Genomic DNA, 26513 nt, shown 5'->3' with positions numbered 1-26513 from the left:
TCAATTAAAGTGGAATTTTAAGATGGATAAATATGTGAATTTAGTAAATAATTACATCCATCTTATTTTGCAATACATTTTGACTTTTGGACTCGACTCTGGAAATGATTGGACCACAGGAGTCAGAAACAATCCAAATGGTATAATTCTAATATTAGTGGAGCCTGTGCAGAAATACCCGATTTAAAACAAAATGAATAGACTTGTTCATTAAAAATGTTAATTTATTTATTTATTTAATGCTATTCTACTTATTATATTATTATTACAACCTCATTTGTAAAATTGTATCTTGTAAAGTTACTATAACTGACAAATAAGTTCAGTAGATTAAAAAGTACAAAATAATCATCAGAGTCCATTTCAAATGGAAATACTCAAGCAAAGTACCTCAAATTTGTACTTAGCAGAAGTACTTCATTAAACTCCACCACTGCTTACTAACGAGGCGAGCAGCACAAAAGCCAACGAAAGAACAGGACAAAGACTACTGGTGACTAAGTTTACCCTCACTTCAAACTATATACACACACCACAACACCTATTTGCTCTTGTACTTTATCAAAATGCATCTATTCTCTTCCCCTCAACACCTCCTTTAAAAAGATGCACATGCGCAACAACGCAATCTAAATTAGCCCCATAAAAAAACAAATGGTGGGTCGTCTGTGCAGGCTGGTAAACATGACAGTTGGTGCTCACAAAACAAAAGCAATGTCCGCACAAAGCTACGAGTCCTCCCGCATCGCCGGCCCTCGGCTCAGTCTGCGGGAAACCGCCGGATCTTTCCGTGTCGTCCCGAGGTGGACTCCCGGGTCCGGATGGGTCGAAAAAGTTCAATAGCACCAACGTCACTTCTTTCCTTTAAATTCTGCTTAGTCAGTGCTCAAACTGGATTGGAAGGGTAGGGAGGTGAGGCGAGGGGGTGTCAGCAGTTAAAATTAAAAATCTAATTTCAATTAAAGTATGTAGCAAAAAACAAATCGATAAATAGCAAAGGTCATTAAATCAGAGCGTTGGTTGGGTATGTCTAACAAAATCCATCAGAGCAACGTGATACAGAGGTTGGCCGCTGCATGAAATCTTTGACGTAAGGTCAGTGCAAACACTATTCTTTCCTTTTATTCACGGAAAGACGAACAATAAATTCCGAAGAGTAAAAGTACGGTTAGAAAGACGCCGCGGAACGAAGACGACGTCGGTCGGTCGTAAAAATAACAGTCTGGTAGGTTCGATGGTCACAAAGACCGCTGTGGTTGGTTGTCTGAAGTTAAGCAAAGAGGAGGGAGGGGGGGGGGGGCTATGGTTCTCTTAGTCAGAGTACTGGTAGCCGTCGAACTCCGCCTCGCTCCCGTTGTTGCAGTTGGCCTCGGTGGGGTTGGTGCAGTACTTGTTGTCGTAGACCTGGCGGGGCTGGCCGTAGGCGGTCATGCCCTGCTGCGAGGCCACTTTGTTGGTGCCCATCTGCAGGGAGATGGTGGTGGTGTCACAGTTCTCCAGGTCAAGCTTCTTGTTGAAGATAAGCCTCCTGCTCCCCGGGGCGGTCATGCCGGCCTGCGGGGTGGGGGGGGGGCATAAAGATATACATTACCGTTCATAATCCTGTTATATTGGAGTCTTTTCTTCTCTCCTTTAATATTTTTCACAGATGTAAAGACAATTTAAAAAGTATAATTCAGACAACATATGTATTATCTACATTTGAAATAGTTTTGGTCTCAAAAGAAGGAGAATCAAATGATTAAAACCTCCACTGAGTCCATGTCCCTACAGGGTTGCATGACTCCAGAAAAGCTATTCAACGGTGCGACTGGACTAAAGATTTTTGGGAAGCCCTCTGCAGTCTACTGGAAGAGGTTTGTTCAGCTGACCTTCTATTTCCATTGTGAAGTTTGAAGAAGAGCTTTGCTAAAGCAACACACCTGCTAATATTCAGGCTTGTTATGAGGTCAATGATTGTGCATGAGACACTAAAACAGGAACCGGTTCTTACTTAAAGCCACGCACATTTTGATGCTCAGCTTCCAGTTTCTTTCACCAATGACTGCTGATTTCTTCGGTTCTCATTCAACGGTTGCTCAGAGGGATCTTTGCCTTTTTTGGTTCCCTTTGAATCATCAGCGTTTTGTTCTCAGTGTACGAAACGAACCTCTTCATACGAAATCAGAATTATTAACAGCACTATCTACCTTAACTAACCTAAAACCTGTAACGAATCGAGCTTTTGTAGCAGTTATAGTGTAGTTTTTTTTCATACTGCTACCACTTTGAGTGGTAGTTGAAATTGTGTAGGAAAACTTCTGTTTATTAATTATTCTATATCTATTTTAGCAATTTATTCAATACTTGTAGCTGTTTATGGGACGCTTTTAGCTAACTATTCCAAGTTTGTTAACTAATGTCAGCGAACTACGTCAACCAACTGTTTCGACTCATCTCTGCTCACAGCGTGCGTACAGGTGTGTTTTTTTTATGGGATGTGCTGACGACAAAGCATAGAATAACAGAAGCCTCGCCCTTTAAAATCAACTCACCTGGCTGGCTCCCTTGTTGGTGCCCATCTGGAGGCTGATGGTAGATTGGTCCAAAGGGGTCTCCATGGCCATCTTGGAGTCATACAGGTGGCGCCGTGTGCCGTAGGAGGTCATGCCCTTTTGGCTGGCGAACTGGTTGGTGCCCATCTGGAGACGGAGCGAAACGCAGCGAGTTACAGAGCTGCAAACACACAACGTTTAGGCCCCAACCCAGTGTTCCCCCCCCCCCCTTCAGATCACACCGATGATGGCAAAAATTCCCATGAGTGTGTTATTATTCCACATGCAGGGCAGGTAAGAGACGACTCAATTAAGAGGTTTCTGTGAAGATATATTCAGCATGAAGTCCAGCAGCGGGTACAATATGAACCCACTTGGCCGGCAGAGCATCTCTGGACACACATGCGCCTACAACCCTGTGAGAAAGCGTGCTGATAAAAAGCAGTGGATTCCAGGTTTATTTATTATTTCCGCTGCTCTGACCTGCAGCCCGATGATGTTGCGTCCCTCCTTGAGCTTCTCCGGAGCGAAGCGCCGCTCCTGCTTCTCAGCGTACTTCACTCCCAAGTCGTACTTGGAGTGGAAACCATTGGACCTGGCCTGAGCGAGAGCGAGAGGTGGCAGAGACGGAAGGGAAACCGGTGGTAATCAGAGTGCATTCTTCGTACCCATATTGTTTTTATTATTATTCTGCAGTTGCCATACTGTAGTCCTAGTCTACGCAGCACAAAGCACTCACACAGGTAGGCTGGTGGCTGCAGCATGCATGCGATTATCAGGATATACTTCTGTGCATCATTGTTAATACTCATGTTTTCTTTAGGCTATCAATTAGAAAACAGTTACTCTCGTGTTTGATGATTGCACCCGATTCTCTCATTCAGTTACGTTCAGATTGTGAGTAAAGCACCAACATCAGTCTGTCCTACAACAGATGGAGTGTGAGTGTGTGTGTGTGTGTGTGTGTGTGTGTGTGTGTCCTCACCAGTCCAGCCAGAGCGATGAGCGTGCTCTGGACCTGAGTGTGGTTGACATTTTCAAACAGATCGTTGGCCTCGAAGATGTCATCTGGCCTCAGGCCGTACACTGTGATCGCGCGGACAAAATTCCCTATGTTCTCCAGCTGGAGGAAAAAGAAGAGAAAAAAACCAGACAACGGAGCTCGTTGAGAAGAGCGTCTATTTTGACATCTGACGTAAAGTCCTGAGCAGAGCTGCACTGATACAGAACGTCTGTCCGATGCCGACTCAAATAGCCGGATCTGGTACGGGACGCCGTTGTGTTACAAAGTAAGGAAAGCAATGTTTACGTCAAGCCTTCCACAGAAGAGAATGATGCCAGTCACTTCCACAGAATGAGGCATGCAGCTTGTTAATTAAACATCGGCCGAGGTGGGTATCTGTATCGGGACTGAAATTGGTCGACTGAATAGTTTGACATTTCTGGAAATATTTGTATTTGCTTTCTTGTTTATGATCAAGTGTTGATATCACAGGGGGGATTTTTTCAGTTGAGATTTGCATCATTTGATACGGCGGCTACTTTAACTACGTTCCACATGTCCTGGAGGAGGACCGTGACTCTGAGGCTCACAGAACACAAACGGCTTCTTTTTCTTCCCTTCCACAGAGCGGCTGCATTACCTGGTGCCAGTTTTGAGTGGAGCTGCTGACCTTTCTCACAGAACCCGGATGGAGCACATTAATGAGTCTACAACGAAAGAGACACAAAGTTCAAGGAAGTTACATTTTTAAGAAGGAATCTCTAATAATAATAATAATAATAATAATAATAATAATAATGGTATCGGTATTATTAGAAAGGTTGATTTAATGTTCCCGTGCTACAAGCATCCTTCTCGTTGTCTCCATTCACTCACTCGCACAGCAGGACCCCGTCCTTCAGACTCTCCATGAAGCCGTCCCCTATCCTCTTGCCCGTCACATCCTGAATCCACAGCCTCAGCTCCTCTTCCTTCTGGTGGTCGTACTTCCCTGCAAGCTGGGGGGGGGGGGGTCAGAGGTCAAACGTGAGGTTGAACTTTTGTGTTTTATGTTCAGTTTTGTTTCAAAGCGACAGCTGACGTCAGCCGATCGGACTCTCCGTGACCCCTTAGTCACCAGAGCGAACTTCTTGAGCAACGGAAAACCGACAAATTTAAAAAATAAATAAAAGAACGATGCACAGTTCACCACTTTTAACTCTTGTGGAAGAACAAAAAGTGTCAATGTGGGCATCGCACCGTGTCAAGTATTGTCCTGTGGAAGATCCTTTCCATGTGTCAAATGTGGCATTTTTTATTAAACGGTAACACTTTTTTACAAAACTGTATAATTTCCGCGGAATTTTCAAAAATGTCCTGAATAGAAAGATGAAATTCATTCATAAGGAAACATACAGCAGAAATCTAATTTAAAAAAACGCTCTATTAAAACAAAAGTAAATACACGTACACTGAAAAAAGACTTTCATGTAGCAGTTAATTGGAATTAAATAATTGGAAATTGTTTCACTTCCCCTATAATTGGCAACAAATCAATTAGTTAATTCCAGAAAATATACACACATAAAATAGTTACCCTTTTCATAATGATTTGGGGAAAATAGGGTGAGATTCTATGGAGGGGTGGTGCAATAGTAGACGGTAGACAATGTCAGTCACAATATACAAATCTTTAAAAAAGATACACGCACACTGAAGGCTGTACTTCAGTGTAATACATACTTCATGCCAGGTTTTCAGGAACTAAATATAACCCTGGTCTTGCACACCTTTTCTCATAAGAGACGGCACAATCCTAATCCTGTGCCATCTTTGAAAGTCTTACTGTAGAATAAAGAAATTGTTTGAGATGAGGCGTACAAAGGGAACGGGGGGGGGACATTAAAAAGCCCCGTGGACATTCCTGCATGGAGAAACACGCTCTCTCTTCTCTCCATGCATTTCCTTATTGGCACAAACACGTTGCCCCCTAATACTTTGAATTCTGGCATGATGTTTCAAGGCTGCTTGAGCCACCGCGCCCCCCCCCACCACCCCCACCACCGCACACACACACACACACACCCTCGTCCCCTTCTCCTGAATGTTCTGCCGATAAGTCTTCACAGTCTGGGATCGGCAGCCAACACAAACAAGTATTTCTAAAGCAGCAGGGATCACGGAGCTTCCACACCATCACACCAAACTTGGGAGAAACCGTTCCCCCCCCCCCCGAAAAACACTCCTCCCTCTCCCTCTGACCGACTTGTCTTCCCCGATCGGCCCGGCTCATATTTCTCCCTCTCTCCCACTGGGTTTTCCACAATCTGCCCTTTTACAGCGAGTCGAGTGCTCAGACAAGCCCCTGGAGAGACAGGAAGGGATCCACAGGTCCTCCGCTGGATTTAACCACGGTGGTGGTGGTGGTGTTGTTGTTCTGGGATTCTGAGATTAAGAAAGCCATATTCATTCATAGTGTCGAAATATCAAGAAGTATCAAAACGAAAATCCTCAATAAAGTGTTAGAGTACCTCAAAATCTTACTTCGGTACAGTACTTGTGTATTTATTCAAGTGGTCCAAGTCTGCACTGAAGTCATGATCTTGTTTATTCGCTCTTTCAAGCAATTATTTCCTCATTCAAGTCAAAATTTTGCAGATTTTTGACTGTATTCTAATTACTGGAAGTTATTGTGCAGCTGTTTGTGTGTAGACGACATTTTACATTTGAGAGCTTTGGCTTCTTTGTTCAACTAAACCGTTGCGTTATCTATAACTCTCTACGTGAGGTGTTGCAGAAAAGGGGTCGTTTTACTGAGCGAAACTCAACACCAAGACCAACGTTTTTAACGATACTCCGACCTAAAACAAGACTATGACACGTTTGTTAAACAAAGTGTGACGGTAGCACAAGAAGCTGCTCGTCTCTGTTTACTGAGTTCACTTACCAACAAGATTCTTTGCACAGATTTGTCTGTGTAACAGTAGAGAATACTCATAAAGTCAGTGACGTCATGCGATGTCAGTTACACAGGCATATCTAAAGATAGCAGAGTAGCATTAGCCACACCCACAGACTGTCTAAACGAAGAGCACGTCGACATCGTGACGTCACTCGTTGGTTTGTGGACTGACGCCTCGAAGCCTCGAGCTCAGCGATTTGGTCGTCGCCATCTTGCCTTTTTTTTTGCAACTAGTGAACAGAAGTGACCATATTTGGGCTGAGGCGGAGCGATGGAGAGACACCGTTTACGGCTCTGGTAGACCTGTCAATCACAAGGTAGCCCCGCCCTAAAGCAAAGGCAACATCATGCTGTATTGAAGAAGACTTGGAACGAGAGATTGAGACCATAAACTCATGTTGACTGAGGTAATAAATCAATGAGAAGTAGAGTCATTTTCTCATAGACTTCTATACAATCAAGCTTCTTTTTGCAACCAGAGTCAACGCCCCCTGCTGGTCAGTAGACAGAATGCAGGTAACGGCACTTCATTGGCTTCACTGGTCACACCGGACTATGACTGTAGCAGCAAAACGCCTCAGTGCACTGAGTAATGGTGGATTATGAATTCATTTTTAACTTTTAGAAGTTACATAGCCTTACTTTAGGTATGGGTGCACGCAGCCTATGCTGAATCTCAGGGGGCCATTTGAACGATTGCATATGACCATGTGGGGTCCACCGCAGAGTAGAGGGTAAATACATCCACCTGTCCGGCTGTTTAAAAGCGATCAACAGAAATCCCTTCATACTCTAACAAAGACACAGTCTGACATCGCGTCTTCGCCATGTAGTGGATCCACTGTGCGAAGCCGCTAACACGGCTTCGTCTGCGCCATCCATCCCCTGTGCACCTGCGTTCTGTCAGGGCAGTGTTTTGTCAATCCGGACCGCGATGTAAACTGTTTAGAGAAGGGACACTTTCTCAATCTCCAAGTGCAGAGCCCGGTCGGTCCTTAAAAGGCCATTAGATCACGCCGCCGTACCCGCCAAGTAGTTTCTGCTGAGTCGGTCTCTGAAGTCACGCTGATGGAAATGACCATCCACGCATGAACCCACGAAGGCTCAAACGAAACATTTAATTCCCTCGCCTACTCTTACAGAAAACACTTCTTCCTCTTGCCCTCGTGTGTGTATAATCGACTTGTGGGGGGGGGGGAAAGGCAGCAATACAGCCACACACCGGCGGCAAAAAAAACACTGAAAGACCCGATGAGAGACGGCACTATTCAGGGAAAAGACCACATCCCTCCAGGACAATGATGATGGTGATCTGGGAGTTGGAACGCTGACCTTTCTCATCCTGAGCAGGCTGTCGGCAGCTCTGACTCACCCCACTGTACAGAGTCACTGCTGTCACGAGACAGAGAAATCACTGCATTATATTCACAATGGCTGTGTTAACACTTCCTGTCAGGACGGTGACAGCGTGAATGCTGGGAAATAAGGCTGGCACGACACCATGCAGGGATGGGATGCAACTAGAAAGTATTTAGGTCCAAATCTGAGATATTTCTATTGATGCTACGTCACTGCGATTCAGAGGGACACACTGTACTTCACTATAGTACTTTACGGATTGATACTTCACATATGAACATATTGTTAAACGCATTTTTCACAGCATATACAGTTTAAATTAGCTCCAACTGGACTCCTGGCAAACATCAAAACGGTGCTTACATCTTCAGTCATCAACAGATAATAATCTAACATTATAATATGCAACAATTTAACACAGACCTGAGCAATATTCCTCCACTTTTTCTGGAAGTAACATTTTGAAAGCAGGCCTTTCACCTGTAATGGAGTATTTTGACATTGTGGTACAACTACGTTTTCTTCAGTAAAAGGAATAGGAGTGAGTCTATTGACCATGATGTCACTCACTCACACACATTATTAATTTACGTCCTTTTCTAACCTGTTAAAGTAAAGAGGCACGAGCCAACATGGCTACAACTAGCACACTCGCTTTCATCCAGAAACCTCTCACACTACCTCCATATAAGGACCTCAGTGTGCCCGAGCATCAGCCACCTGCCCACGAACCCCCACCTTCGTCTTTCATGGTTATAATTTACGAATAAGACAAAAAAATGTTAAAATAAGCCCACTGAGAGTGTTTACCGCGTGCGTCATCAGGCCTCGTTGACCCTTGACCTCAACGTTACTTGGTGGACTCGACGCTCCAGCTGAAACAGCGTCTTTTTCGGTACATAAATAATATTACACTTCACAGAAAGTGTGGAATGAAAGTGAACCTACCTTACTCTTGACCTCGGCAGACAGACCGAAGACAGGTCCGCTCCTGAAGTGTGTCGTCATCCTGTTAGTCTCGTGTATTATTTACAGTGGAGCCGAGGAGGCGCTTTAAAAACGGAGAAGCACGTTTACAACTCTCTGTCCGAGGTGGGGGGCACGGTGACGCGCAGAAAAAGTCCCGAACAAGTCCGTGAGTATCTTTATTTCTTTCAAAAATGTCCAAAAAAAATAATAAGTGTTCGCCGCGAGTGCAATGAGATCTGCTCGTGAGGCTTTTAAGAGACAACCTTCCGACACTTTTCAGAATCTTTTTTTAAACTCGTCCCATGTGTGCGCTCTCTGATTGGCCCGGGCCCGCCGTCCAATCAGGACGCAGCCTCCTCTTTTTTTTCTGAGGGGCGGGGGGGAGCGAGGGGGTGTGTGGGATGTGATGTCACCGCTCGGGTATTAGATTTAATCAGTGTCACTTTTTCCATCTCCACTCGGAGATGCTTTTCACCGGCGTTCAGATGCTCTTTGCTGAAGTGATGTCATTGATGTGTTCAGCTGGATCTCGTGGCCTCGAAACGCGTTTCATCGTCAATAACAAACAAGTCACAATACATTATATCCTGTGATCAATTAAATATTACAATACACCTAAGAGTAAAACTAGAAATATTACAATGATATAAAATATGTTTTAAAAAAATAAAACAGCACATCAAAATACTATTGCTTGGGCGAAATTATAATAATGGGTGTAACAATAGTTACAACAATAATAATCATTACCGAAAGGCTACACTTTGGCACAGCAGTGCTTTGAGCTTAATGTTAGCAACCCTGTTAGCATCTGCTAATATCTGCAGAGGTTGATAGGAATGCCATTAGTTATGCAGGGTTTTTTGGTCATGAACAAAAGTTTGACCTGATGATGGGACAAGATGAAAAGTTAAGTTATTTATCCTCTGGGAACCTTGGATACCTGCGGTAAATTTCTATTACATTTTCATGAAATAACTTTAATTTAACACCAAAAACCTTATTGTGGTGCAGATGAGAGGAGATCACTAGAGGCATTCAGATTCATCATCTGGAAACCATGAACCTCGTCTGTACAACACAATCCCACTGAGATGTCGAGCCATTTTATCGAATAATTAACACTTTGAGCTGCTGGTTTTGCAAAAACAGGAAAACTCAGAGCACCATGGTGTAGCTGAGTGGTTCCAGCACACGCGAGGGATCGTCAGTCAATACGCTTCATCCTCTGGGGACCATGAATGTCTGTACCAAACGGCAATCCATCCAATAGTTGTTGAGATATTGCAGTCAGGACCAAAGTGCGCGACTGTTGTCACCTAACATACAGCCTTTAGCCAGTATGGCTACAGAATATATACATTTTTAAACATATATTTGTGTTAAGTTATCCTAAAAGCTAAGATTTACGTTGGGTTGTTTGTGAACTGTGCGTGTCTGAAATGTACTGTTGTTGCATTTTGGGGGTAGAGAGGGTCGTCCGGTAACCGTAAGGTTGCTAGTTTGATATATATATATATATATATATATATATATATATATATATATATATATATATATATATATATATACATATATATATATACATATATATACATATATACATATATATATATATATATATATATATGTATATATATATATATGTATATATATATATATATATATATATATATATATACACATATATATATACTGTATATTTGAAAAGGTTGAAAAATGAAAGAACGAAATAAGCGGAAATAAAACATTTACATGAAAACAGGAAACTGGAGGAGGATGATGTCACAATGATGTCATGATGATGTTAAAGAGAGGTGAGCATGCAGGGACGTCTGAGGTGTCGAACCACAGGAAGTTAGTTTTCTGAATTTTCAACATAAATCCCATATTGCTTTTTATTTTATATATATATATATATATGTATATATATATGTATACTCCTGTGGGACTGACGCAGCATGTTTGACATTCGTTTGACTGCGTGGAAGCTACTGTGGAGCGCCTGACGTAACTCTGGGAGCAATGAGGTGGTTTTCCTGTTTTACTTCAGTGCGTTGCTTCCTCTCTCTTCCCCAATAGGCAGGCGGATGACAAGGAAAGGAATGCAGCAGATTCAGGGGGTCTGTGGAGTGGAGTGTCAGGGGGTGGGTGTGAAGGGGGGGGGGAGTGGGGGGCTCCAATGACAGCATGATTCAACCCCTGCTTTCATTATTTGTGTGTGTGTCACTTCCAGACACATGGCAGGCATGCCGGAGAGGAGCGCTCCAGAAAGGCCCAGGATGGATGACAGAGGGACCCATATGTGGCTGCGCTGGTGGCGACAGACACTGAAAGATTACTGGACATGCACTGTCCATCAGATATACTGTATATGCTGGCACTGCGAGATAGAAGTTACAGGAAGTCAACATGGACAGTTACATTTACAAACGAATAAGGCAAGAAGAACGAAAACAAGAAAAGGCTACATTTTCTGAATGAAGTTGAAGCGTGCTCAGTTATCTGTGAACTTGGGGTTCAATGACTCGCTCAAAGACACCGTCAGTTCAACTAACAGTTGAAGTGAGAAAGAAGCTGAAAGCAGTGGAAAGGAAAGTTGAATTTCCAAACAATACAAGCAATTGATATGGTTGAAGTGCTGGAGAGAGCTGAAGTGTGTGAACTGTTTATAGTCGAAGTGTCAGTTGGTATGTAAGCAGCGACAGAGGTTCAAATGCCAGCTGATGACTCTGCATCGAAAGAAGTTGATCTAAAGAGTAGAGATGAAGATACTCTGAAGATAAGTTGAAATGTTGAAAGCAAGTGAAATTTCAGTTGAAGTGAACCAGAGATCGTTGAAGTGCGTGCACTGTTAACAGTTGAAGTGTCAGTTGTGCAAGTGGTGAAAGCAGTTGAACTGTAAGAGATAAAAGGACTGGCGGCTGGTGGAACATGTTCTAGGTAGGGCTGTGCCACATCCAATCAATTTCAGCAAACACCCCAGAATGATTTAATGCAAAACAAATAAGGGAACAAAAGCGCATTACTACTTTGCAGTTAAATATTTAACATTTATTCCAACGCGAAAAGAAAGCAGTAAATAACACTTTGATAAACACGTCAGGACATCTTATTGTTGTCACCCTCACATATATATATATATATATATATATATATATATATATATATATATATATATATAAAATATATATAAAATATAGAGACTAGTCCTGACGGGGACGCGCAGCTCGGGCCATACACATGTGGCTCCATGCTGAACGTATTTGACAACGCTGATTGGCTAAATTGTATGTCACACATTTTAGCCATTGGCTGACCTGCTTCATAGACCCGCCTCCTGTGGGCCACCTTTCCAGCACCCCCACGCTGCTGAGACATGCAGACAGGCGGAGAGGACGAGCAGGAAAAGCATATATTTTGCGCAGCTATCATATTTTATACATATTACTAGGTGCATTCCATACTTCAAAAACACAAATATTGACAATTTGTATAATTTATTATTATTATTTTTATTATTATTTTTATTTTGTATTTTCTGTGGCTCAAGGGGGGGCCGTGCCCTAGCGCCCTCTATGGGCCAGCCGCCATAGCACCTGACTGAAAGCGATCTAAATTCCTGTTGAAGCTGAAGGTCAGAGGCGCGTGTGTGCATTGCAGGCAGCTGGAGTTTCAGTTTGTGTGTAAACACTGACAGATATGGAAGCCCATTGCTGCCAAAAAAATAATAATAATCCACCCAAAAAAAAAAAAAAAAATCATTCGTTTTTTTGTTTAATTTTTTGGGGGATTTTGTTTTTTTTCTGGTGTGCACACTTCTAATATCTATTCATTTTTTTTTTGCTGGCGGTAATGGGCTTCCAGAAGTTCAAGCGTCAATTCATATTCTGTAACCTCACATGGCGGGGATTTGAAGGCTTATTTAGAAACCTTTTAGACAAAATATCTCGAAATTTGACTTTTTTCCCCCTGAAATTTATAAAGAATATTAAATGTAATCAATAAATTGAGTGTTTCTCCACCAGAATGATCTCCTGGAAGTATGGAGAAGGCTTGTTTAAAGAGAGTATAACTGAAAGGTCAAACTGATGAAGACAATTAGAAAAGAGGTCAGTCTTTTATGGCCCTGATGAGCTCAGCGCACCAATAACCTGCTAATAATCAAGTTAAAGTGCAATTAAAAAGAAATGCAGCAGCATCGTAAACTGGTTAATCTCCGTTCTCATACCATTGCAACAGAGTCAAACCTTTCATTTTAGTATTTACTAATGAACCAAGATTGACGTATTTTTATCAAAGCACAGCGGATTACCATAAACAGCCTGTCGGAATATAAAATTCTGCACACAAAGAAATTCAAAGTCATGCTCGTCTATAGACAGGCACATTCCCTCACACACACACACACACACACACACACACACACACACACACACACACACACACACACACACACACACACACACACACACACACACACACACACACACACACACACACACACACACACACACACACACACCAGGCGAGGATCTTGTAAACATTTCACTGAGAGGAGAAGAAGAAGCAAACACATGGAATTTGGACACTTTATTTGGGCATGATGGGAGAAGGGAGGGGCCTGAGTGGACCGTGTGAGGGATGGAGATGCAACGTCTCGTGAAAGAGAAATCCCTCGCACTAAAAATAACAGACTACAGCCAGATATTTACTGCTGCGGTGGGCTTTGCTGTTTACGTTGGCGACAAGTTCATCTGACACTTGGCTATTAGGCTATAACGCCATGCGGATAGTAGCCGATGAGTAAAGGGGCCTCGTTTAGGGAAAAGACAGTAAATGTGTCCCATTTTGTATTCATCAACTGCAGGGAGAAAGAATGTGATAATGTGCTTTGTATTTACAATACCTTTACTTTAGATAGCCGTCGGTGTTTAATGAGAGCACGTTTTTCTAGAGTTTAGTTGGGATGGCACGACCTGTAAGCAATCCAGCAAAGGAGCAGTTTAACCGTTTGATGATTTACAATTTCTTATTTCTAATAAGACAATAACAGGACAATAGGACAGGACCGGTTGAATGAAGAGACGCGTGGTGTTACAGAGGCTTGAGGTTGAGGACGAATCATGAGTCATGAAATTTGACGAGCTGCAGACAGAGTTTTAAGGACTGAAACCTTTTAGGAAGTCAGATGTAAGAACACAGACAGGGAAGGGGGGGGGGAGGAGATGGAGAGGGAGATTAGTGCAGTTTGAGAAACTCAGAAGGGCATTTCTACAGTAAGCCGTTTCCCCCCTCCAACCACCGACCCCTCTCCCCTCTCCGACTCTGTCTGGCTATTTATGGTAGAAGGCCTCACGATCCTGCAGCTCAGGGGGAGTCATGAAGGCTGAGTTCACAGCATCGTAATTCCAACCCATCGCTACAGTAGGAGAGGAAGCGTCAAACAAACCTGGATCTGGCCGATAAAACCACAAGCGTCAACTCGGCTCAGTCTCAAAGTCCAGTTAGTGTGCTCGCCTTCAGCAATACATGCTCATATTTAGACTTTAATTATCATGATTACACTTTCTGTCCTTCAACTTCCTCAACGTTGATTTTTGGTTGAAAAAGCGTTGTCTGAATGTCTAATTTTAACCGTCTTTTGAACCGGCTAAAATACGGTTACAATATCAACGTGTCACAAAACACCAATTTCTTTTAAAATATTGATGGTTTGTTCAGTTGTAGGTTGAAAGAGACGCGGTTTTGGTTCCTTTAAACGTATTTCTCCAAAATCATATTCCGCTGTCCGTTCATATGTGGTCTACACGAAGACGTTATTTCAACGCATTCAATGTCTCATATAAAACGTCGTAAATATGGAACTATAGACTGTGTGCTGTCAACAAGAAGCTCACAGGACATCATAATGAGAGCAGAGCACATTATGTCTGCATATGTTCACTAAAATACAACTCAGTGTTTACTGCTGGAATACGCATGCGCACGGACTCTGCATTGTTCTAAGTTAGAGGCTGGAAACACGACACGGTTTGAGCTAGCTAGCTCTTACTGAGTGATGAGGAAGTGAACGAGCTGACGGAATAAACGAGGCTTCACGCTACCGACGTACTCTGTAAGTACTTGAACTACTTTATTCCAATATTGCAAACCGAAATATTATTACCATACCATTAATATCATGTTGCTCATCATGCGGTGAGGTTGAATACACGGTTAAATCACGGTGAGGTTGAATACACGGTTAAAACACGGTGAGGTTGAATACACGGTTAAATCACGGTGAGGTTGAATACACGGTTAAAACACGGTCAGGTTGAATACACGGTTAAATCACGGTGAGGTTGAATACACGGTTAAATCACGGTGAGGTTGAATACACGGTTAAATCACGGTGAGGTTGAATACACGGTTAAAACACGGTGAGGTTGAATACACGGTTAAATCACGGTGAGGTTGAATACACGGTTAAAACACGGTGAAAAGTGAAAGGTTTTTAGCCGACTATTTGTAGACGTTGATTCAACGCTCACGTTTGGACCAGATATCAACGTGATGTCCAATACTGGCTTTCAACTGATAAATGTGGATGTGGTTTCTTAGTAAGCCTCTAAATCATGATATATTAGTATTAGCACAATGTAGAGGACGAAAAATTCTAGTATTGCAAATCACGGTTAAATCTGGTCTAAGCGTGAACGTTTGTTCAACGTCGACAAATAGTCGGCGAAAAAACTTTCACTTTTGAACCAATTCTGAACGTCTTTTCAACGTCGGGCATAGACGTCTTTTGAACGTATTTTGAACGGAAAAATGCTCACCGGGTTACGGCAACTGACAATGACATCTTCTTTTCACGAAAAGGTTGAACTCTTCTATCCAAACTTCTATCCAGCTCAAGTTATCGCTTATGCGTCGACCGACATTTCAACTTTTTTCAGTCCTTGAACAGCAACTTCATTTAGCGCTTCCACTTAAACTTTTAGCACTTTGCATTTGAACTCCTGTTTAATCTTTTTCAGCACATTTACATTTTCTTCAGACAGTGTAGGCCTTTAGTTCGTACCTGAGGAGTCGTTATGCAGCAGGAAACAGAAACTTTACACGCTTTCAGTTGTTTGTGTCACGCGTTTGAATCTCGGCCCTCACTCACAGGCTTGTGACCTCTTTGGCCGAGGAATCTAACAGTTAGGTGCTTGCAGTGGTGTATAGTAACGAAGTAGAAATACTTCGTTACTGTACTTAAGTAGTTTTTTTGGGTATCTGTACTTTACTTTACTACTTATATTTCTGTTTACTTTTACTTTTACTTCACTACATTTTGCAAAGAAAACTGATACTTTTACTCCGATACATTTCCCCTGAAACCTTCGTTACTCGCTACAAAATCAAATCTATCTTTAGAAACAAAATGAATCATGAGAGCAGCGTTGGGACTGTGGTGGAACACAGACTGCAAGCCAGCAGGTTTGGTGAATCAGTGGTCCTAGCAGCAAGTTAAATCATTGGTCAATCACGTTAATGCACAATTGAAAACAAGTGCTCTCAAAGCCGCGGTGTTTGATTCCCAGTGATGCCCAGGATGCTATATGTTATAGCTAGCGAGCTAACCCAGGATGCTACATGCTATAAGCTAGCGGGCGACTACATGAGTATAATTCCACTCTACGATGACTGATTTCATGATGGAAGCAGAAATGGAAGCACCTGCTACTCCCGCAACAAACGACGGTGGTGACGAAGACCAACACCAGTGGATCGCTAGCGAGTTAGTGAGCTGAGGAAGTGTTGACAGTTGTGCAGCACTAGTTGGCTAACGTTAGCTATAGCTATATACACGGATTGACAGGAGCCGCGAGAGCGCAGCATTCGGGGAATCCTTCGCCGCTGTGCGCAAGCTGTGTATGACGCTGAACACACCTCTACCTGCCTCAGCGGCCTGTGAAAGACTATTTAGCATCGCAGGACTAGTCTTCAGCCCAAGAAGACTGAATTCTCGCAATTTTGAAAACCAACGTCTTTTGAAGATGAACAGGACATGTTTCAGTTTCAAGTAATGACTGTGTTGCTGCTTAAGTATTGATCATGTTTTGATATTTGAGTCATGTTGTGGATGATCAGATGGAGTTATGATGGTAGCAGTCGCCCAATTGCAGATTCAGCTTGAGCAAAACCTTTGTCTGTTGTGTTCAAATCAGGCCCATAGGAGTTTACAAGGCAGGTGTCCTTTCTCACAACACTGACCTGATGCATCAAGTGGATATGTTTTGCTGAACACAACATTATGCATTGGCCTCTACATCCTCTAGTCCAGCGGTTCCCAAACTTTTTAGGCCATGCACCCCCTTCTACATCCCGACCGGGTTCACGCACCCCCAACCCCCCCCCCCCCCCCACACACACACACCTTAAAAAAAAAAAGCAACAGAGCCGCATAAAAATCGGACGAATGAGAGAACAGTTTGCTCGCGTGTGGCGTTTGTTTACAAGATAAAAAACACAAAAACTCTTCCTGCACCGTGCCTTCGAAAAGGTAACGGACGTAACGTTACGAAGGTAACGGACGATTGGCCAGATTGGCCACATCTGTAGGCTTGTCTACTTGCAGAGAGTAAAACTCACTCTTCTTCACGCGACCGACCAATGTAGCCAGGATGTCTTCTGACAAAGCATCGATGCGGAGACACAGTGTTGTTGGACACCGGGATCACGTCCAACTTTTTCGCTTCTCTCTCTCCAATCATACATTCCACCATCTCTGTAACATTTTTCCCTCTCCACCACCGCCTCTCCTTCTCCCTATTACGCGGTCAGAATACTACCACAACACACCGCCCGTCTCCGGCAGAAATGCGCTCATCCACGCACGGGAACAACACCGAGTTGTAATATATACCTCCATAACACCCCGCCACTCTCGGCTCATACCTCCCCAGCAACGAGGCACATCACCCGGTCACAATACCTCCAGAATGTCCCCCGGGTGAAATCCGGGACTTGGTTTTATGGTTCCGAGTGGCGGGCGCTCACTCGTTGGCGCTGGGACGCGAGGTCTCCAGCCGCCCCCGCCGTGAGGCACCCGATCGTCAGGTCTGTCAGCCCTCGGAACAGGCCGCGGGTCAATAACTTGTGGGTGGCGGGGTAGAGGCGAGGCAGATCACAGAAAAATAATAAAGACTAGAGTACAGCAAAGATATGTTGATGAGAAGCGTATTTGTACGTCAAACACAAACGTAATCAGGGAGAAAATACGTTCGTGGTAAAACGTAATTGAGAATGCATTTTAGTTTTGGGGGAACGCAATTTTTAGGAGACAGGACTGCACCGCCATTACACTTTTCCTCTCGCGCACCCCCTAGAGGCAGCTCGCGCACCCCACTTTGGGAATCCCTGCTCTAGTCTAATGAGCAGACTTATAAACATACTGTTACAACTCCTTCATAGTGTCATATTGCTTTTCGGAGAATTATGATGATAAGTTCATAGTAGATGTAAAAGTATACTTATGTACAATATATTATGTTGAACATTGTTGCTCCTGGATGGATCACAGCCAACCCAATTATGTTCAACACAGCTCCATGTCCTTGGTCATGGTGCCACAGCACTTAAAAGAATACAATTCATAATTCTCACAATTCTGACCCTTTGCTTTTTTATTAACAGCATTTACTTGTACTTTTACTTTCAATGAACAGGTTATGATGTTCATTTAATGTTCAGGTTATGATGTACATTTAATGTCAGAAAATTTCTTTTGATACTTAAGTACAATAAATATCAGATACTTTAAGACTTTTACTCAAGTAGTATTCTAAGAGGTGACTTTTTACTTTTACTGGAGTAGTTTTCCAGTAAGGTATCTTTACTTTTACTCAAGTATGGCTTTTGAGTACTTTATACACCACTGGGTGCTTGTTAACAAACTGGTTTCAAAGTCGTTACGCTCGACTCTGTCCGAGGCTTTAAGTACCTTGTAAAATCGGCTCCGTTTATAGCCTCTCCAAAAGTCTGGAATGTGGATTTTTCGGTATGTTTTTGTTTTCCGTAAGTCTGGGAACAGTCTTCAGTATAAATTCCTCCTGAAATCTATTCATTTTTTTAACATAACTACAACTCGCTCAATGTAGCGACTCACAAAAAAAAATGGAGAAGCCCCTCTCTCTCTCTCTCTGATTGTGTGCGAACAGAGCGTGCTTCTCTGTGACCGCGTCGAATCCGAGGTGTGTGCGTGTTTTTGTTACACGCAGGTGTGTTTTCTGTGTCTACATCACGCGCGGGTGCTGATGGACCCCCCCCCCCCCCCGTGGGTGAGTGAAGTCGAACGGCCAGCCTACAGCAACCACGAATGTGTGGCCGAGGTGAGCTGGAGGACATTTTCATTGAGTCTCAGTTATGTGACCATGTTTGGTAAAGCGCTTCAGGCACGGGTCTCTGAACAAAGCCCACCTTGGCGCACGCGCACACACACAAACACACACACACACACCCACACCTCAGTCTGTGCTTCACCTTTCCCCCTTTTTGTGGTGAAATATCTCACACAACTCAAGAGAATAACGTGGAGCGGTGGTGCCAACTACCAGTAGCGGCTTGTCATACCAGCAGCCTTCCAGCTGACGAATGACCGGACCAGCTCCGTGCGCCGCTGTGCGGATGATTTACACCGAGCACTGACGTCACGGCTCCAACCGAGGAATGTGATGAATTGGGGGTAAAAGGAAAAAAATGAAACTCAGGTTAGCGTCGGTTTATAAACATTCAACGAAAGTCAAAATGAAAAAAAAAAAAAAGAGCCAGCCACAGTCTTCCTCCTGCCGTCAACTTTATTGAAGAGCAACACTTTCAAGTATAAGTCTCAGCTTTCAGCACTACAGTTACATGATCAGTAGTGAGAACGACGGTAATGCTCACACAACACAAAGGCCTGCGTGTAGTGTAGGCTGTTTCACATTTAAAATCTCCAGAAAACAAAAAGAAGAAGACGGATCATAACAAGAAATTGCATTGCGTTAAAAGACAAAATAAAAACAGAAGAGAACAGGGGGGGGGGGGGGGGGGGGGACACAAGCCGCACTGGCAATTCATTCAAAAGAAGAAGAAGAAGAAGAAGAGATTTGCCATCAGTTTGTGTGCGATTTTTCCAGTCATCGTTATACAAATGCCTTCATGGTCGCCACACTGAAATTCAACCCTTCGCATTTTTCATTGTACGCCCTCGGATCAAACCTGACATCAAAAGATCTAACAGCTAGAGGGGGGGGGGGGGGGGGGGGAATAATAACAGTTTCCAAAAGTACCATGTGTGACTTTGAGAAGACCGACAGAGTATTGACACCGTTTTAAGTACCAGATTCTGATGCAGCTCTGTTATAACGTACCTAAGAAAGAAGAGACGCCCAGTCAGCCAAATGACACAAGACAGGACCACAGGTTTGAATTGGTACAGTGTGCATCTGCTTTCAATACTTGATCACAGATATATACAGATTCGTATATATACACACACACACACCTTTGAAGACAAACAAAAGCAAATGTGGTTGTTCTAACCTGATACAATACAGATCACGGTCGTACAATAGCAGCCTCTTCATCAATTCATTCCGTCGATTCTCCCAAACATCCCCAGGGTGTGAGATACGGCACAAACATCAGGTCTTGAAATTAATTCTGTAGAAAACCCTGACGAAATACAAAAAAACCCTCTGTGTGTCCAGTCCACGGCCAACCGGGGACCAGAAATTCGCAATTTCTCACGTATGTAGTTTTTAAAAACGTTTGTGCACGAGCCCTGGTACTCGGGTCTGAACTCTACAGACGGCTAAAAGTGCAGGACGCTGCCGCGGGAAGCGAGATCTCCCACAGTGGAGTCGAACCATCACACAGCTACGCCACCGATATTACAGTTTGTTTTCATTCTACAACTATTCACAGCTTTGAGTTTAGGAGGCCCGGAGAAATGTTAAGAGACGTTCGCCTTCCCCCGATCGACTACCTGTATATTCTCCAAGTCTAAAAATAATAATAATATATATAGCTCCCCATTCTGATCGCCTAGGACACTGAGCTCATCTTCATGCCACTAATGACCCATCACGACAGTCATTAGACGTTTTCAGGTGTGTGTGAACACATCAAAACTCCCCGAAAAGAGCTGGGTCAGTTTTGGATTATAATACTTGGCCAGATTAATCGTGCAGGCAGATTATAAAAATATATACAAAGAGTATACTCGTGGAATACAGGGGAGATACATCACAGGGCGTTACATTAGAAAGTCATGCTGGATCCAATCCACCCTGTTGGGGGTAAATAAAAAAGGCACAAGATACTGTAGCCGTCCTCTGTGGTGACAGACAGAAACACAGGAGATCGCTGAGTCATGGCTCCACAGGGGGTGTGCTTTATAGATCCACAGTGAAACTCCAGCTACAGATACAAAGACTTAAAGGGGGACTCCACCGATTTTACACATCAACAGGCTACACATGTGAGGGGAAAAGAAAGACGCTACAGCCTCATCTCTGGAGGGCCTCGGCGCTACTAGCGCACACCCGAATATCTGACGGAGCGGTCAGCGGTTGGGTTGCATTGTGGGTAATTCGGGCCCCAGGTTTCGACAACGAAAGAGAGAGAGTGTGGGAATAAAAAGACAATAATGCGTGTTTCAATCCACCTGTTTGTATGTGCGTTTTTAATTCCCGCATTCAAAACAATAAAAGAAAAAAACCTGACCGACTGAAAACACCGGAATTAAAAAATATTGCAAAAAATGTTTTTACATTCGGCTTTTGGCGGAATAATTTACGCATTCTTTTGGACTTTGTCAGGAAATTGAAAATTAAAGTTTTTGCACAACATTTGGCTGGAAATTTGGGTACAATGTGTCGATTCTCATAAAAGAGGAAAAAAAAGAAAAAAGAAGAGCAGTCGATTCCGAGTCCCCACTGCTAAATCGGTGGAGTGCGCCTTTAAGTAAAAAAGGAAACGGGTGGCAGCACATTTTGCCGTGAATCTGAAGCATCCTCTTGTATCTCTGTCCGTCATACCAGCTGTGTGGTCACGAGCGTCTGCTGACGGCGGAGACCTCGTGGATTCATAAAAAAACACAAGTAGTGCCGAGTGGCGTACGGAGAACGTGGTGATGATTTAGCCACACGGTGTGCAGAAGGTGCCCCCGCACAGCGCCTGTGTGTATATGTACTGTACAGACATGCAGGAGGAGAAAGGAATCAAAAAACACACATGCATTCAGAACGCTCGCATGCAGAAAACACTGTTTTGGAAGACAACCCCCCCCCCCCAGTTCAAGCATTAGATTAATTCATATTTAGATGTTACTCATCTATCTTGATTATTCGCTTAGGCATCGCAGAAATACGTCAATCTTACCATGCTGTGTAGTGATGATTTACAGTTTATACAAAAAAAACTAAAAGAAACATGCAGATTGCCACGTTGCTCTCGACAGAGACCGTCACGGATTGGTGCGTCCTAATTTATGAATTCGATATTCGAAAAATGTCATATTGCTAGCATTCCTACTGCTGACATTCTGCAAAAAGAAAGAGCATCATGTCAGTGTTTTAGAAGGGCGTCAGATACCGTGAATAGTGCTATGCTCACACAAACTGTTTTTCCCCACTCTTGCCCTAAATTAGAGTCTCAGTCACTGAGAACGAGAGGAGGGGAGGGGGCTCACAGGACGCTTAGGAAGGGAGTGAGGGAGGAAGACCGTCTGTCTGAAGCTGTGATATCACAACAGATAACATTTCAAAAGGCTAAAATCACTCTTTACAGTAGAAAGAAAACAACAAAAAGTTGATTGACGGAGTCTCTGTAAGGCCGGGGGAGAGGTAGAACAAAAGCCCAACGTTTCCGAGCCGGACGGAGGAGCCCTGTCCAGAGAGGCAGAGGTCGCCATGATGCAATATGACTTCACTACACAGTGATGCCGACATGATGAATACTGAAAAGGCAAAATCATCCTGTGAGGAGCTGAGGATGTTGGGGAGCGCGTCTTTCTCTTCTGCATGAATATTTTTTATTATTAAAAAAAATTATTTTATATATATATATATGTATATATATATATATATACATATATATACATATATATATATATATATACATATATATACATATATATACATATATATACATATATATATATATATATATATACATATAATCCAAATTGTGAGGCGTTTGAGGGGCATGGCTGGTGATATCGGCAGGCGCCACTTGTTACACGGAGGCCACAGCAGGCGATACTGTAGAAGAGGCATTGTGGTGTTTTTCTCTCTCTTTTTTTGTTTGTTTTTTGTTTTTTTTACTAGTGCGGTCTGATGAGTTTTAAGACAAGAGCCCTGTAGATTCACAAAAACCCCGTATGGATCTAATGCGAGGGAGCCACCGCCCCCCCCCCCCGCGCGCGGGCGCCGTCTCCCGGACGGCCGGACGTAGCGGGAGGCGGTCGTCTTCTGAAATTAGGGGCCTCGAGCTCTGTTGGACTTTGGCGAGCTCGTTTCCTCCGGCGTCTTATTGCTTTCCTGTCTTTCGCAGGCACTTCAGAGGACTGGGCTTTGGCTGAAGTCGAAGCATGAGAGAGGTGAGAGAGGAATGGTGGTGGCGGCGAGGGGACAACACCTTTTTTTTTTTAAATGTGCTTGCGAGCTCTACCTCGTCGTCTGCGACCGGGGGAGCCGTCACCCGGGCAGGCCGACACTGAGGCCGCAAAGGGCCGACGCTCGAGGGAGTCAGAGAGCGGCCTCTTTGTCTCGTGTCGGGGTCAGGACCTGTTGGCCCGGTCACTAGCCGACTACGAGGAGATCAAGGGGCTCAAATTCGGTGGATCTGGGGGTTGTCGGTGGGAGGACCGCCGGAGGCTAGAGCAACAGAGAGAGGCTGCGAGGGGTTCCTGGGGTGTCCAGCCACCTGCGCTCGCTCGTGTCCGTGTCTACACATCCAGCGCTCTGCGCCGCTTCAGGTCCGTGTGGTTTTGTTGACGGGCTTCCCGTCCGCCGGGGCCTCCTTCTCCGCTCCGTCCTTGGCTTTCGCCCCGCTCCGCCCGGTCAGCACTTTGTAGCAGCCCGCGGGCAATCTTATACATCCAGATGGTGTTCAAGATGTCCAGGGCGATGCAGGAGGGTGATCCAGGCCACCTGGGCGGCCAGGCCCAGCCGCGCGAAGTCCTCGTGCCGAAGGTGGCGAAGACGCTGCCCCAGTACGACGGCATGACGGCGGTGCGCACCAGAAGAACACCACGCCATCGCGACGCCGTTCACCACCACCAGGCGGTGCGATGCGCGGGTACTTCAACATCTCAAAGAACCACCTGGGGGGAGAAGGTGACGATTAGAAATGAGCATCTGTCACACAGTACAACAAAGAAGGGGGGGATGTGTGGATCAATATAAGGTTATTCAGACTCACCTTTGGTTCACAAACGGCGTGGACAGCTCTGAAATGAGGCGGAAGTTGGCAAAGTAGGGAAGCACGCCTCGTGTCTGCAAAGACGAGCAACGTGACACAAACACATGACTATGTAGGAATAATCAAGGGTCTCCGAATGCTTCTGAAGTTCAAACACTCACCAGCACGTATCCGTATGCATAGAGCGCCGCCAAGTGGTGACAGACAAAAAAAGCTGTCCCCCATGGTGCTCCAGTTACAGGCCAGCAGCACGAGGTCTGGAGGACAGAGGGGGCACGCCGGTCACAACAACTACGGTTATGTGGGCGACTGCACCACAACACCAGAGCAAGACTGTGGTCATAACCGTCACTTTCTAAAAACAGTCGGAGTCAAGTGTACGGGGGTCGACCAAATACTCCAGGCACAGGACAACACCACCTTTTGACATAGTCAATATTTGAAAAGTCTCATGTCAAAGTGCAGATCGCTGGGCCTCTTACGCAGCATTCAATCTAAAATGACCGGCGCCGCGCCGCCGTGTTTGCGACTCTAATCAATTTACCTCAACTGCACGAGTGAAAAGGGGAAAAGGTTAGAACGTGACGGAAACACTTGTAGAAGAGAAAGAAGGAGGCTTATAAAAGCTAAACTGTGGTTATTAACCTTCACTTTCTAAACAGCAAGCCTCAAGGAGAGCACCCAGAGAATGCAAGGCCCTTTATCACTCGCACTGTTCCCTTTGAAACGTATGTATGTAAACGAGACGTATGAAAAAAAGATCTTTGTTTTTTGGATCAATGTTCAACTTAAAGTCAGTTTATACACACACACACACACACACACACACACACACACACACACACACACACACACACACACACACACACACACACACACACACACACACACACACACACACACACACACACACACACACACACACACACACACACACACACACACACACACACTGACTGGCTGCCGTCACAGACTGCGCACTGGAAGAAATGATCGACAGGAGAACAAACAAAAAACAGCTCACCGTAAAGGAGGTAACCACAGGTTATGGCCACGTTTAGTTTGACGAGGCTGGGGTCACCCCTGTGGGAGAAAGCAAAGAACAGCGTGAGAGAGGGGGGTGCGTTCAAACACTTGGCGTGGGGAGAGGGAGCTGCTTACCAATCCGGAGGAAATCTAAGAGCGCTCGGCACCGCGCGCCTCTGATCGATGCCATTTTTACAAACGACTTTGTGAGACTGTGAATCGAGCAGAAAGCTCGTTGGGGGATGACTGATGCTGATGTGCTGACTGTGATGCACCGTTAGGTCTTGATTCAAATGAAAGGGCTTTTTGATTTGCTTCTGAACAATCGGTACCGACGCGCTCTGGAGACTAATAAACTCAGACAGACACCCGACCCCGCTCTCAATGTATCGTATGGCGAATGAACACGGCTGACCGCTTGTGTAACAGGACCCCACGTCACACATACTGTACAAACACACATACAGCCCATGTGAGCATGCACACACACGCACCTGTACAACAGCTAGCCTCACCCCCCCCCCCCCCCCAGACGACCCTGAACGCACCGCTGTCAAAAGTGATCCCGCAGACGTCACCCGATACCGTTCAGCACACCGTCCACTTTCGCTCTAGGCGCTTTGACTTTGAGTGCACACGAGTGGAATGCATGAAAATATGCGCATTGCATTTGTGCGCATGTTCAACATGAAATTCTCATCGGTCTCTGGTCGCCTCGTCAGTGGAGCGCACCGCGGTCTCTCTCTCCGATTGTGCGTCTCATCTAACGTCAGAGAGAGACAGCCCTGCTGTTAACTGATCGGTTGTATCACTTTACTCTGCACTTGAAACGCAGCGGGCAAATAGAAGATTGGATGTCCTCCCCCTCCCCCTCCACATATCAGAGCCTGCCATCAACAACAAGAGTCCAAAGGCTTCATGATAATCACATCAGTGTGATCCAGCTTCAGCTCATTAGACACACAGCAAACCCACGCTCATCTCTCACTGCAGGGTTAACTGACTGGCATGCGACACACACAGAGAGAGAGAGAGAGAGAGAGAGAGAGAGAGAGAGAGAGAGAGAGAGAGAGAGAGAGAGAGAGAGAGAGAGAGGAGAGAGAAGAGAGAGAGAGAGAGAGAGAGAGAGAGAGAGAGAGAGAGAGAGAGAGAGAGAGAGAGAGAGAGAGAGAGAGAGAGAGAGAGAGAGAGAGAGAGAGAGAGAAGAGAGAGAGAGAGAGAGAGAGAGAGAGAGAGAGAA

The 26513-nt window shown here is 44.5% G+C and overlaps 2 protein-coding genes across 2 annotated transcripts in view; both read right to left on the bottom strand.

Annotated features, from left to right (window-relative positions):
• Positions 1 to 1307: 1307 nt before the first annotated feature.
• cnn1b (calponin 1, basic, smooth muscle, b) lies at positions 1308 to 9036 on the bottom strand. The gene is made up of 7 exons (XM_079281158.1): positions 8786 to 9036; positions 4414 to 4535; positions 4178 to 4244; positions 3520 to 3657; positions 3018 to 3134; positions 2535 to 2681; positions 1308 to 1554 (listed from the first exon to the last, which is right to left on the bottom strand). Exons 1-7 carry the CDS (start codon positions 8843 to 8845, stop codon positions 1312 to 1314), a joined length of 894 nt encoding a protein of 297 aa, XP_079137284.1. The 5' UTR covers positions 8846 to 9036; the 3' UTR covers positions 1308 to 1311.
• A 10587-nt stretch (positions 9037 to 19623) lies between these two features.
• tlcd4b (TLC domain containing 4b) overlaps positions 19624 to 26513 on the bottom strand; it is an 11797-nt gene continuing 4907 nt past the window's right edge. The window contains 10 exon segments of the mRNA XM_079282035.1: positions 19624 to 23905; positions 23907 to 23960; positions 23962 to 24020; positions 24023 to 24078; positions 24080 to 24117; positions 24119 to 24149; positions 24248 to 24321; positions 24409 to 24462; positions 24464 to 24504; positions 25272 to 25330. Of these exon segments, the coding sequence (XP_079138161.1) occupies positions 23798 to 23905; positions 23907 to 23960; positions 23962 to 24020; positions 24023 to 24078; positions 24080 to 24117; positions 24119 to 24149; positions 24248 to 24321; positions 24409 to 24462; positions 24464 to 24504; positions 25272 to 25330 (574 nt within the window). The 3' untranslated portion in view covers positions 19624 to 23797.

The sequence above is a fragment of the Melanostigma gelatinosum genome (genome assembly GCF_949748355.1).
Source record: "Melanostigma gelatinosum genome assembly, chromosome: 13".
Taxonomy (NCBI): Eukaryota; Metazoa; Chordata; class Actinopteri; order Perciformes; family Zoarcidae; genus Melanostigma; species Melanostigma gelatinosum.
The sequence above is the reverse complement of the archived record's forward strand: the minus strand, read 5'-3'. Positions and strand labels throughout refer to the sequence as shown.

Bases quoted from the DNA above. Each gene is read 5' to 3' on its own strand.
- cnn1b (XM_079281158.1), bottom strand. From the start codon at position 8,845: ATGACGACACACTTCAGGAGCGGACCTGTCTTCGGTCTGTCTGCCGAG. The intron at 4,536-8,785 runs GTAGGTTCACTT...CCCCCCCCCCAG, and splicing joins CTGCCGAGGTCAAGAGTAAG to CTTGCAGGGAAGTACGACCA. The intron at 4,245-4,413 runs GTGAGTGAATGG...CTTTCGTTGTAG, and splicing joins GACGGGGTCCTGCTGTGCGA to ACTCATTAATGTGCTCCATC.